The sequence below is a fragment of the Diadema antillarum genome, unplaced genomic scaffold, assembly GCF_040938485.1.
Source record: "Diadema antillarum isolate AM-2024a unplaced genomic scaffold, OU_Dant_1.0 seq00000248_RagTag, whole genome shotgun sequence".
Taxonomy (NCBI): domain Eukaryota; kingdom Metazoa; phylum Echinodermata; class Echinoidea; order Diadematoida; family Diadematidae; genus Diadema; species Diadema antillarum.
In genome coordinates, this window is record NW_027271292.1 from 287342 (window position 1) to 301172 (window position 13831).

General features: G+C 39.0%; 1 protein-coding gene across 1 annotated transcript in view; it reads right to left on the bottom strand.

Moving 5' to 3' along the window:
* Positions 1-9986: 9986 nt before the first annotated feature.
* LOC139729598 (probable vesicular acetylcholine transporter-B) overlaps positions 9987-13831 on the bottom strand; it is a 66621-nt gene continuing 62776 nt past the window's right edge. The window contains exon 4 of the mRNA XM_071640525.1: positions 9987-11779. Within this exon, the coding sequence (XP_071496626.1) occupies positions 9987-11675 (1689 nt within the window). The 5' untranslated portion in view covers positions 11676-11779. The remainder of the gene's footprint in view (positions 11780-13831) is intronic.

Consider the following 13831-nt stretch of genomic DNA (forward strand, 5'->3'; position numbering starts at 1 on the left):
GCTATACTGATTCAGCACCTCATAACAGCATAGACTTGTTCAGCTGGCGCTCAGGGAAGACAAGTCCGCTCCTTTGATCTCCTACGCGTTCCTCTGTCGTCTGTAAAGATAATCGCCATTTTGTGTTGATGTCAAACGTGGTTACTATTCCTCCGCTCCGTGGCGGGACTTCTGACGGAGTGAAAGAAAACATGTCGGCAAGCTAGGTTATCTCAGTCTTGACGTCATCGTTCCTCACTTTATCCTCTCTTCTGAGTTATCAGCTAACAAGAATATCAAGTGGCAGGCAGGATTTTCTTTTCTTTTTATTTTTGAGGCAACGAGGAGAGCCTTCTTCGCTTTTTTTTTCTACGACGCTAAACGAGAGGAGAAATGTAACTTTTTTATTTCACTGCATTTTCAGACAGTGCCATCCCTGTATCCGTCATAGTTACTCTAACTACCATTCCAATAGAATATTGTTGTGAATAATAACATGTGATGATATGTTTCTCTGAAATTCTGCGACACAATATATGAAAGATACATAATGCTGTTAATAGACAGGCATTTTACTTACCAGCATACAAACACACACACACGCACACACACACACACACACACACACATACAAAAAAGTGATAACTTTTAGCTCTGTTTTTTTTTTTCGTTCTGTTTGATTTATTTGGTTATGTTGCTGTTACCATGAGAGCAAGAGAGAGGGTCCACTTAGATTGAGTTGCAGTGTATTTTTGTGGCTTCTCTTCTTTCCTAAGATGGAAAGAGAGCTGGTAGGAAGGGAGAGTCTATCGCGGTGAGGTTCAATCTGCCTAATGAATCACCATGTCACGTGAAGATAAACACCGCTGCACTGACGACGCTAATTCATACCCGTCTGATCTGGCACTCAAGCGGTCTGCTAATTTGGGCAAGAAGGTTAATTGAGTTATGTGTGAAAAATTCTTACCACGTTGCCAATTTGAGAAACATGTTTTTCTTTACGCTCTCTAACCTCACTCATGGAAATAAATCACATCTGTATGTTTTGTTATGATTGCAAAAGTTGTTTCGCAGTTCGTGCCCATATTTTCATCTCCTTTATTCTATTCGGTCTATTTACCATCATTCCTCTTCCTCTGTCTTTTCTTCTCCTTCTTTTCTTTTCACAAGTTTTATCAGTATCATAAGAAATATAACCTTTTAGCCATGAAAAAGATATTTACGTTTCAGTGCGATTGAGTTTAGATATCGAAATATGATCTTTGTGTAATAATAGCGAGAGGAAGAATATACGTGTGACTGGAATAAGGAAAATAAGTGAAATAAAAAAATGAATATAAAATGTTGTTGCTTTCGTACAAATAAACAAACTTTGTGCTTCACATGATTAGAAGTATTTATTGACATGCCAAAAAATGACATGATACATGATATATATATGTATATATATATATATATATATATATATATATATATATATATATATATACCATCACATAATCAATTATAATATTATGTGAATATATTATATATATATATATTATATTATGTATGTATGTATTCACATAATACACCCTACTTAGATAAGTGGTTTGATGAATGATTACTAAATTTATAAGTGCATTCGTCCTTGTGTAGCATCACAATATCTTTCACAAGAGAGATCTGTATTGACCGCCATCAAAAAAAAAAAAGCTATATGCAGATGAGACAAGAATAATTATGACAATATTTGCAATCCATAATGGGTTTTCTGTCATATTTTAGTTACTCAGACGTGTAAATCTTAATTCTAACCGAGTGTGATGCTCACTATTCAATTAGCAAAGTTTAATTTCAAGGCTGGTCAGATTGCATTCATTAGTCGCCAGGTTAAGACCTGTTATTTCGATTCTTAACACAAGCACTCATTATACAGTTACTTAGATTATTACCAGCGAGCAGCATGTGTGCTCTTTAACAGTATAACGTCTCCATCATGTAGCTTGTATTCCTCAGGAAGTGCCTAAGATTATGATGGAACAAAGATAATTGCATTTTCTCATCGCTGTAGAGTAAAGAAAAAAAACAAAGAGTATTTACCACAAACCAGATCGAAACCTTTTCTCCAAAGCAGAGCGGCATTTCTTTAGAGACCTAATTGGATCCTGGTAGATTAATGCGTAGGCAAACATGAGATGCTCCAGTAGTCTTGCAAATTTAGGTGATATTTAGTTGGCATGGAAACAAATGAGTTAGCGGAAAATGATAAATTTGTCTACCATGTGAAAGCAAATGAAGGCAAACTTCATTAGGGTGAGAGGGTATTTTCCACTTTGATGGAATACATCACACGAGACTCAATCCCCCTTCATATCTCCACTCTGAAATGCCAAAATGCAAAATGCTGCTATAATGCATACAGAAAATAAGGATAGCTAAAAGATGAATAAAGCAAAACATATGTTCTCGTAGATTAGTTATGCTGCTCATAGATATGTTCTAAATAGTGGCACATAAATACTGTTTGAAATTGAACTGATGAAATTCTGTAATTATTGGCGGTACTTGTTTATAACGATTCTCGTTACAAAGATTCTATGCGATTCTTTCACCTGTGTGTCGGAAATACAAATGCAACTCGTGCAAATATTCATTAACTCTGTTTTTATTATCATAACAAATCGACATAGAATTGTCGCTTGGATCCTAGGCAACTATTGAGAGTATGAAAAGCAGTTCCTCTTTTTATTACCTCAAATCTCAATTATATCTTCTACACGTTTGTAAGCTGCGTTATATTCTATTTTACTTATTTTCAATTTACTTCTTTTTTTTAATTTCTTTCATAACTTTCTTTCATATGCAGCGGTCACGGACATTGTCATAAATAACTGTTGACAAAAGTTTAGCATCAGATGGGAAAAATGATCAACAGAAAATAGGGTCTAGTCAAAAATTTCATGGAATACCATTTGCTTCTTTTAGACCAGTTCATTTGTAAAAAGTGAAACAACAAGATTCACAGTCAAAAAACGATCATTATGTTTATAATTCGCCTAGAAAAACAAAGGCATAGTATAAAGATATAGGTAATGACATTCTAGTCACCAACACCAACACCAAAGCACACACAAGACCCCAAGTGGAAATGGAGGAAGGACCGTAGGGAAAGGCAAACAGCGTCAAGCCAAAATGTCGAATGTCAGCTAGAGGAGGCAACATGAGACCAAATTTGAGTGGTCTCTCTCCTGACTTCTCTTCGTCAAGCAAACATAGTCGACGTTTGTGTTGAGGGCGATACTTCGGGTCATTACTTCGAACTTTGAGCATATCTCTCTCCTGTTCTAGGCAGTCGCCCTTACCACTTCATTCCCCGCTCGATGAGCGGCGGAGACACCTCATGCAAAGTCGGGGATTCTACGACGTGCCTTGAACAAGGATGCCAACAGTTCAGATACGAAGATTTATGCCTTGCAACATCTCCCCCCCCCCATATTTCTCTCTCTCTCTCCCTCTCTCTCTCTCTCTCTCTCTTATTCTATACACAACACTTCATAATGTAGTTATTATCATGAAAGGTCAGAAGTTAATAAGCATCTCCATATTGCAACAATCGTGACTGATAAAGATCACATGATATCTCCATCGAAATCGAAATGCATTTCTCTTCCTTTATGAAGAAAGTAATTATATCTAATTGTTGTTTTTTTTCGGTTACTCAGAGTAAAGTGATATTAATCAGCCTGTATATACCAAGCCATGCTTGATGTTGAATCCCTGGTGTGTAATTTGCTACATAACATAACTGTAATGATAGATGAAGAAACCTTTATATTAGAACAACATAAATGAGTTAAGGTTGATAGATGTATGAGCTACCCTAATAATGACAATATAATGGGAATAGTACAGCATAATTAATCATACATTTACATCTATTTGTGATTTATATATATTGTCATCATCAACCGCAGAACACTTTGAGACAGTATATAACTGATTTCTTTTCCTATGTGATATCGAACAATCTTGTTGAAGGGTGAGATAAGTAGGTTGGATTCCTTACAAACCTCTTCCCGGCCTATAATACTTAAACAACACTCTGGAATAAAAATTGAGTGTCGGCATGGGATATGGTCGAGATCTCTCTAAGCCGTGTTGGAGCATAGGTACATCGCATCATCGCTGCACTGTGCACTGTTTAGCATACATGTATGCATTAAGTGGTCTCGGAAGTCCTCTTCTGGAAAGAAACATGGTAAACATTGGGTGAGGGAAAAAGACGACTTATGCTGAGAAGTAGAAGGTATCGAAACATTCCTACATGGCTTTAATAGATTGACTGTGGCATCGTCTTAATGAGACAAGATCTCCGCAACAGATGTACCATGCACTGCCATGATTGGTGAGTAGAATGCTAGTCATTCTCTATCTAACTGAATGATAAAGAAAAGTGTTGTCTGATCATGAAGACCAAATATAACAAATCGGAGGATGAAAAAAAAAGGAAATCTGGCCTCATAGCGTCTCCCTGAAACAAACGCTCCTATTTAGGAATGCTGTCATGATCCGGGCCACATGTGACATAGACCACGTGATACATTAAAGCCACCTGATTGGAGAGGAGTCCGTCCGAGTGGTGAGCTTTTCTGCAATAATGAGAAGGCGGCTCGGTTCGTATGCACGATCACGGTCCTATACCATCGAGACATTGGAGAGCTCGACCTGAATAATATTTGATCTTAGCCGATACTCGGAAGAGAGTGAGAGAAGCTCGAAGCAGTGAATCTGTTTCCATTAGAGTGTCTGTTTATTTTCCATCGGAAGCTAGAGTGCCGACATGGGAGTGCTATCACGTAAGACATTGCGTATCACAGCTGGCAAAGTTTCACCTGGTTACCTAGTGTGTGATGGATGAATGCTACAGCATTTGAGGAATATGCGATGCATTTTGAAGTTGTATGCAGCCCGGCTGAAACATAACGCTAACATGCATGACGCACTCTCAGACATCTGTTTAATGTTTGAATGCATGTTTCAATCGTGTAGAAGGTCGTCATATCTGATAATGAATCACACACACACACGCACACACATACAAACACACACACACACACACACACACACACACACACACACACACACATAGCAGGCAGAGAGACAAAGAGAGAGACAGAGAGAGAGAGAGAGACATACACAATGACGTTTCCCATCTTCCGTAATGATTATCGCTTATCGCATAGAATAGATTAAACGTTGAAGTCCAAATACGTCGCCATTACTTTGTTTGTTTGTTTGCTTGTTGTTGTTGTTGTGGGGGGGGGGGTTACCCACTATATCTTTGCCTCGTTACATAAGCCTTACTTATTTTGCTTTTACCTATTCATTAAAAACTCGACGCCTCATACTTGCATTTTCTCTGCATGCACTCAGATATGACGTCACACGTTGTATTTTTCACACAAAAGTCTTTCTGTCAGTTTATATGGTTGCATTAGTAAAAACAACAGGATGAACGTAAATTATAATAGAGTTGATGGTTTTGGTTCCATTAGTTATCAGTTATAGTGATTCAACTTATTTCATTTATTTTCACTCCTAACGACAATGCAATCCGTATCAGTAAAACATTTACGTATGCATAATTATTCAAAAATCAATACACCATTGGAATAGAAAGCACTCTGAACGGGAATCCGATTTTCTGCAGTGACTTTTAAACCTGAACGGAAACAAAGTTGTTAGAAATGGAGAGGGCTGCTGATAAGCAGGGATTATAATTTGCTGTTCCTTCATGAACACCGTCTAATCACGAAATTATCAAATCTAAGGCAAATCTCATTGAAAAAAAAAGAAAGGAAGAGCAAAGGAAAAAATGCCCCCCCCCCCCCGACACACACACATACGAGGCAGCTCTCTTAAACAAGGAGATAAGATTGGTGGAAGGAATGACAGGAAGAGACTAAAGAGAGCAAGGGAAAGGGACGAAGGAAGAGGGGTTAAAGGTTAATACCCACCCACGCGGAGCAGGAGTCCAAGAAGACACCTATAGTTTGACAGAATTTCGTCAATAGCTTTTAAGACTTTATCAAGTAATAAGCCAATGAATTTTTGAGATGTATTGTGTTTTTGCCGAAAACGAAATAATTAGATAAAAAATATTATATGAACATTATAAACGTTCAATAGTCTTCAGTAAATAACCTTTTCAAGCAAATAGTTTCGAGATAGAGGTTAACAGGGATTTTGGTCTATATAATTGCAAACATCTTCCCTACCCCCTGTCATATTGACTAGAATTATCTTCGAAACTTCAAAGCCTCAGGGTCATTACCATTACCTGAAGACATATCAGACACTTATACCAACGCATCAACAACAAAGTCATGATATTTTTTTTTTTGAAATAACACTATCATGTCCAACCAGCGCTTTTGATACTTATCAAATTTTGAACTGTATTTATTCATTCGTTCATGTGTAAGGGAACAAGAAGGAGCTAGGATTACAGGTTTGTGACGTCATTCAGTTAGGATGTCCGGAAGTAAATGTTTTATGAATGCTTAGGACATTGAACTCGAGGAGTAAAAAAAGATGAAAAAAAAACGCCCTAATTGACTGTAGCAACAAAAAAAAAAAGAAGCGAAAGGTGTAATTTGCATGTTTAAAAAAAAGCAAACGAACTTTTGATGAAAAAATAAGATTCTGATTTAAAGAGTGGACAGTGACTTTAAAGGGGAGATAGCGACACACACTAAGACACACACACACAGGCGCGCGCGCGCACACACACACACACTGAGACATACACATACACATACACATGCTAACGAGTAAATGTTTATATGCCCACTGCGAATAGGATTTGCGCAGTCCTTTAACGCAGACCTACTTCCTAGATTTCATTACATGGTGGCGCCATCTCGACCATACTCGCACACCGCCTCAGTCCAAGTCACTCTTGTTGCGGCCACGAAATGACCGACCTTTCATTGTACATATCATCGCACTCTGTAGACCCCATTCAATTATGCTTTTGTCCTTCCGCCATCTTCCATTGTGTGTCGGTTTTGCTTTCCCAGAAAGGAGCATGTATGCAGACTTTCAATATGAAATATGCTCTAAAGGGGGAAAACCACTTAGTGATACAGTGCTGCCGACATAAAACTGTTTGTATTACTAAGTGTTAATTACAATGCACAGGGTGCCACTATAGATAGTGTTTGCTTTTTGTCAGTAATGTATGCGGGAAGGCTTCATAGATAAATTACGTATAAAAAGGTTCATCATCATGAGTTTTCCGAAGACGTTAGTTTGATTTTGTTTACCAAACGAAGGGTTATCAACTTTATCTTCATCACAGCGTGATTAATAATGTTAGTATGATTATGACGAGTAGGTCATACAACCGTGTACAATGTTAAGATAATGAAGAATCATTCAAAGGATACACTTCCATTTCTCAGGAATTATTAAGAACTATCCCACAATGCAAATTTTAAGAAAGCCGCCGTCTTTGATGAGTAAAGAAATATTAAAGTAGCTCTCCTCGAACCATTTCCCATTGACATGACAAGACCGAAATGATCTTCTTAAAGATCTAGATACCTGGGTTTAAAGAATTAGATGGTTTGATTATAACCACTGATGCATTATCCTTCTTGATGTTTACTTCGGCAAAGAACGAGAATTACATAGTTTTTTTTTTTTTCCCGGAACACCAACGTTATGTCTGTCACTGAAAACTGGACATCGCGGCAAAACAGGAAATATATGATTTTGTAAATCTGACAAAGTTGGATCCACTTTGTTTACCAATGTGTGAGAAAATTTAGGAAATCAATAACCTTATAGAGGAATGTAAATTATGCAATGGCCAGTACTGGCAGAATTACATCAGTAGATTAGAAAGTCTACTTAAACATGATATCATTTAACAAAAATATTTACGATTGATTTACATAAACACGAACAAGAAAGATAACATGATTACAACGCACTTTTGTGTCTTCTTTGGAGCATAACGATTTATTCAGTTACACTAAGAAGATGCACATTAAATAGAACACAATATATATAAAGGGAATGTAATAGTTTCGCTTACCAACACAACGGTAGTGGAGACTAGCCCATTATCTCAAATGAATAACTTTCTACTCCTTTAAAAAAAAACAATTGCACCGTTACAGCAGAAATATGAGCACACCATGCTCCTATGGTAAGGAAAATAATTGTTTCCTTCTATTACCAGTCACAGAGTAACTTCATTTACAGGAAAGCTGTGAATACATCAGACATTTACTTAAATTGAAATTTCATTGAGCAAATGAAATACAAGTTCTAAAAAGCATTCGGCAAAGTGATGACTTAAACCAAACTCATGTGAAGAACGTTATTTGGTAGATATGAAGAACGACATAATGCTTCGTTTTAAAGCTAGGATACCCATCCCGTGGGTAATCAACTCGCTGAGTTTAATTCCCACATCACAGGTTATCTGTTCGAACACGATACTAAAGGTTGTATCAGGTACCTTGATTACGGTCATCAGCTCTCACGATAATTTTATTTTATAGATTGGTCAACTTTTTCATTCCAGATGTTATTCTGCAATACTGCAAGTTAGATAAACTAGTAGATAATGGAATGTGCAATAAAACGATACTCGTCGCAACCTCATGTGGGGGAAGAAGAACACATTGTATTACAACTGGTACCTTGTTGAAATTTCTTCGCTCATGCGTGGAAGTGTGGAATTTCTAATAAAAATCATGTCTCAGCTCTAAGTCTGTTTGTTTCATATGAAGTTACATTTATTCATATGACATGATAAGTTGCTGTCATAATAATTTTGCCGAGGAATGCTATTCTGCGGTAATATCTAAATAGTTCTAAGGAATTCAGGCAGTACAAATGAAATGTAAATTGATACTAAGTTAAAACATATTCATACCAAAATCAATAGCAATCATTGATATCATTCATCTTACCTGATCTCATAAGATAAACCATCATAAGTAAGCATTCATACAGGAATGAGCAAAGTTAAGTCATTCTAAGAGCTGTTTCATGTATTTCAGCCAAATACTACAATACCACACGTAGTCCGTACATGATGTGATAAAATGATGTATCCACATTCTTGATAACTCGATTAGAATTGAACTTGATATTTTCATGTCATTGATCTTTTTTTTTCAGTAATATAGGGTGCAGGCTCCATGATCTTGAAGCCAGAATAACGTTTGATTGGGTTGTAAATGGTCAGTATTGGTCTTAAATTTGGAGACATTTGATATGTACATTGAGACTATACGTCTTCTGTACCTCTAAATTCTGGCATGGATGCACAAGATATCGGCGGAAGAGATGCAGAGCTTCAGCTAATTAGTCCTCTTAAATAGTTAATGTCACTCCTTGGCGGTGTGTCTGTATAGTGAATCTAAAATGCTATCTTTGAAAATCATTAAAGACTTTGAGCGGTGGGGAAATATGGAGAACGTCGTGAGAATTCGTTTAGTCTGCCGGTAAATCACTTAGGCAAAGAATATGACCGAGTTTACGATATTGCATCATGGGTCTAATGGCTGTACCTTGCCTGCGCAGCGAGTTTTGGCACGCAATATCAGGCTGGCAAGCGATCTTCACCATGGTGTTATGTTGTCAAGGCATGGCTAATTACCTAGGCCACCGTAAATGCAATGTCGTGCTTGTCGCTGAAAGTACATTCATGTAATGCTCAGTATCATCGCGTCTTCTCTAGAGTTTTAGACTATGATCGAACAACACATGGGGTATGTAAAACTGAGTTCATGAGACATAGTCCGCATGATAAAGATAAACATTAGATCAAACCACGATGGATATCTTAAATCATCAAACAAACAACAAAGATTCTCGCTTTTGTCATTTGGAAATTCTGCATTAAATATTTTGCGAAGTACTTTGATTTCATTATCGCTTCTATTCACAGTAGATGTTTTGCATAAAATGTTGTTGATGTTTCTATCAGTAAGTATTTAGTGTCAGTCTTCCTGCTCAGATAATGAGCTGTAATCCTGTTGTCTAGCTACAACCTTGTGCACATATGGAATCTTGGTCTTTTTACCACTATCTGTCCGTGAGCCAGCATAACCGTTGATATTGTCGCTTGACTCTGACTTTTCCACCTCAAAGGCTCCGTCTAGCCTTCCGTTGCCGAGTTTCTCCATGCCAAAGCCATCGTACTGAGTGTACGACTTACTGCTTCCATCCTGCTGGTTACGTTTGTATTCGTCCTTGACGGCCTGGTAAAGCCCTGTGGCTGGTTCCTCTGTAAGAAGAATGGTATCCTCATGGGACTGAGGCTTCATGTCATAAACTTTGCGAAGAAGGAACAGCATTGGCACGTACGCGAGGGTGAAGACCCCAATGATCACATTGAGATTGAGGAAACCCACGCCTTGAACAATCTGGCCGGCAAGGATAGGTCCGATGGCATAAGCGAGCGAGTATGATATGTCGGCGATGGCGTAGACACTCCCATAGACAGGATTGTGGCGAACATCGACAAGGTAGCCCAGTATAGGGAGAAGAGCAGTGTCCACCAAGGCAATACCGAAGCAGATGCCGCAGAGAGGGATGATTAATACACCGAAAGTTTTGCAGAACGGGACAATGAATGTACTTAATCCAATAATGGCCATACCGATAGCAGCCATCAACCACTGCTGATGGGGTGATCGAGCCGCAAGTTTCACTGTGATGATAACACCGATGACATGTGGGAAGAATGCTGGTAACCAGATGATCCCAGTCTGCCAACTGACTGCCTGCATGGTGTCCTCCATCCAAAGGGACATGGTGGGTTCCAGGAACGCTAATGCGACGTTTGACATGGACAACGCCCCAGCCGCAACGGCAATATAGGGATCCAGGATCAACTTGTAGATTGGTGTTCCCCTCGGCATCTGCCATCTTCTCTCTGCGTATGGTTTCACAACGAAGAGCAACATAAAACCATCGGAAAGAGATATCAAAGCAAGAATCATAAAAGGAACAACCTTTCCTGCGAACTCGTAGAGAATACCTCCAAAAGGTGGCGCTACGAGACACCCAAAGGAAATGAATGCCAACGCTATTCCTAGCGCACGGCTTCGCTCCTCTTCCGAGGTAAATCTATCTGCAATCATGGCTAAGCCTGCAGTATCCGCAAAGGCAGATCCAACTCCCTGTAAACTTCGAGCGAAGAAGAGCACCCCGTAATTCTTTCCGAATGCAAAAACAGTAGTCGCAATGAACATAACCACCAATCCTATCATCATGGGGATGTCGTATCCTATCTTGTCGATCAAAGTGCCCGAAAAAGGATTTATAAACAGCTGGACAATAGCCTTGGAGGCAAAGAGAATTCCAATGGCAACGTCTTCGTTTTTATACTCTACCGATGTATCTTGGGTAGAATTGGACCAGTTGCCGTAGATGGACTCGTTGTACTTCGCTTGGCTTGTGGTTTCTACCTCCCAGGCTCCTATTGACCGAAGATAGTCAGGGATGATAGGAACTATCACCATATACAGCATATTGTCCAACAGGAGAGCTATGCACACAATCACCAAGATAAATCTCTTCTGAGTCACCGGGTTCTTGATCCTGGTCTTGGCTGTTCCGATAAACTCCGTCATCCGTTCCTTGGTATCATCCATGTTGAACGCTGGTATCGTTGGCATCTGCATGGTTGGTTGTGGTTTAGAGATCTAGTAGATGAATCAGACTACCTTGTGCTACTTCCCGCCTTCTGTGCGCCCGGGTTGCCCCTTGAACAGTGGATATTTAAAACCTGGAAGCACAAAAGAAACAAAGATAGGAGCTCCCGATTAGTTTGGACTCAAAGACTGATTATTTATTCAAACTGCTCTCCACAGACAGAAAATCTTTGCATTCATGACTAACCTTTTTTTTTGCCATAAAAGCTTTGTTTTCTTTTGTTTATTCATGCTATCGCCAATTAGGCGTTTCATTTTCTTTTCTTTTCCTTTCAGACTTTGGTTCTTTCATAATACCAAAAATATCCACTGTTCAATGGAGGTCAAACCTGCCGAGAGAAGCTCACATTTGATAGCACTGGATTACTTAAACTCTTTCACCAAACCCCCTTAATGTGATAATGTGTTAAAATGGAGTGCTCTGAAAAGGCTGTAGCATTGTGGTATTATTTGTCACATGAAAAGATGCACGAAGCATTGCGGATATACATACACCAAGGGGTGAATGAAATAGACGACGAAACAGTGCACAGGTTGAATCAAAGGCTGAGGTGGAAGATACTGTGAAGGGATTAAATACACAGTGAAAGTGGAGAAGAAAATACACTACAAGCATGCAGCACATATGTATCAGAAATTCCCTCCGAGCTCGCAGGTACCAAAGAACAAAGTGAAGGGGAGTAGTTTTTAACGACTGCTTATAGTCTTTACAAAGAATAAGGAACAAATCTTTAAAAAAATAAAGTTTACAGAAATTGTTCCATTAAGATAACATTTAATGATAGACGAGGAGCTCTCTCTGTGAGTGCGTGATGAGCCTCAATAAAGAATAATTAAGCAAATCTATAAATAAGCCATATTTAGGAAAGGGACAATTAAGACTGTGGCCAGAAGCCATGAAAAGTTTGTCCTGAATACAGGTCGCAGTAAACGTGATGGAAACACCGTAACATGCACCAAGGGTCAACGTTCATCCATGTAGTCTATGAGCATATTCTTAACGATTCCTTTACCCGGTGTCTATTCCGTGCAGGGAAGAGGCAGAAATATTCTGCAAAAGTGTATATCAAGATACTTCTCCAAAAATGCAATGAATAGTTAGCAAAGCAGCAGGCGCGAGAAAGCAGGCTAGCGCGGAGATTGGGTTACCCGTCCGAGAGTCGACGAGTGGTGACACAAATGCCGTCGATATGCCACTCGAAATCTCTTACAGCCCTTGCTGCCTTTCGTCTTCAAGTTCTCGTTTAAAGTGCATGATATCACCGGCCAGAAGTCGGACGTGTTAACTACACATCGTTATCAAATCCTTATGTTCGCCATGTATGCATTAGAAAACTTTTCTGATATGCACCAGTTATGTCTATTGTAGATATTATTTAACTGAGAACGTTAATCCATTTCTGATAGATATGTAAGTCACTTTTCGCTCTTTATTTGGCCCCTGTCTGTAGCTTGTGAGGACTTTTAGGGCACTCTCACTGAAATCGATGGTGCTAATACCTACGCTGTTGTACTTTCTTCATACGATATAGTTGAATCGTGTAGATGTATAGATGTGTGTACATCATAATATTGATCGGGATGAAAGACACGAGTGATATGTTTCCAAACCTTTACCACGAGCCAAAAAACAAAAACAAAAACAAAACATCACTAAAACATTCTGAGACTATACAAGAGTTACGATATATTTCAATTCGTGTGTCATGACAGGGTAATGAGCTAATTCGGTGATCCGAAGCGCCAGGGGATAACCCCCCCCCCCCCCCTCAAAAAAAGAAGAAGATAACATAGGTATCTACAGGCTTTTTTGATCGTAGGTTAGACCAACAACCATACAACCGAGCAAAAAGACATGAAAACTCTGTGCGTGTCATGTTGGTAACCCCCGACGATTTTCTGATAGTCATGCGAGGTGACTATCCCCTGACGCCTAACCTAGGCAGGATGAGAACTGTTGGCCATTTTGTGCCACAAGTATCGTCTTCCAATACCGGAGTGATAGGTATACAGATGGCCTCAGGCTTGAAATCGTGACACCACGAGGCGTGCTACTGGGTTAAGGATGCATTAAACTTGTCTCATATTACGTCATCATCTTACCTTGACCACACAAAAATACCTTG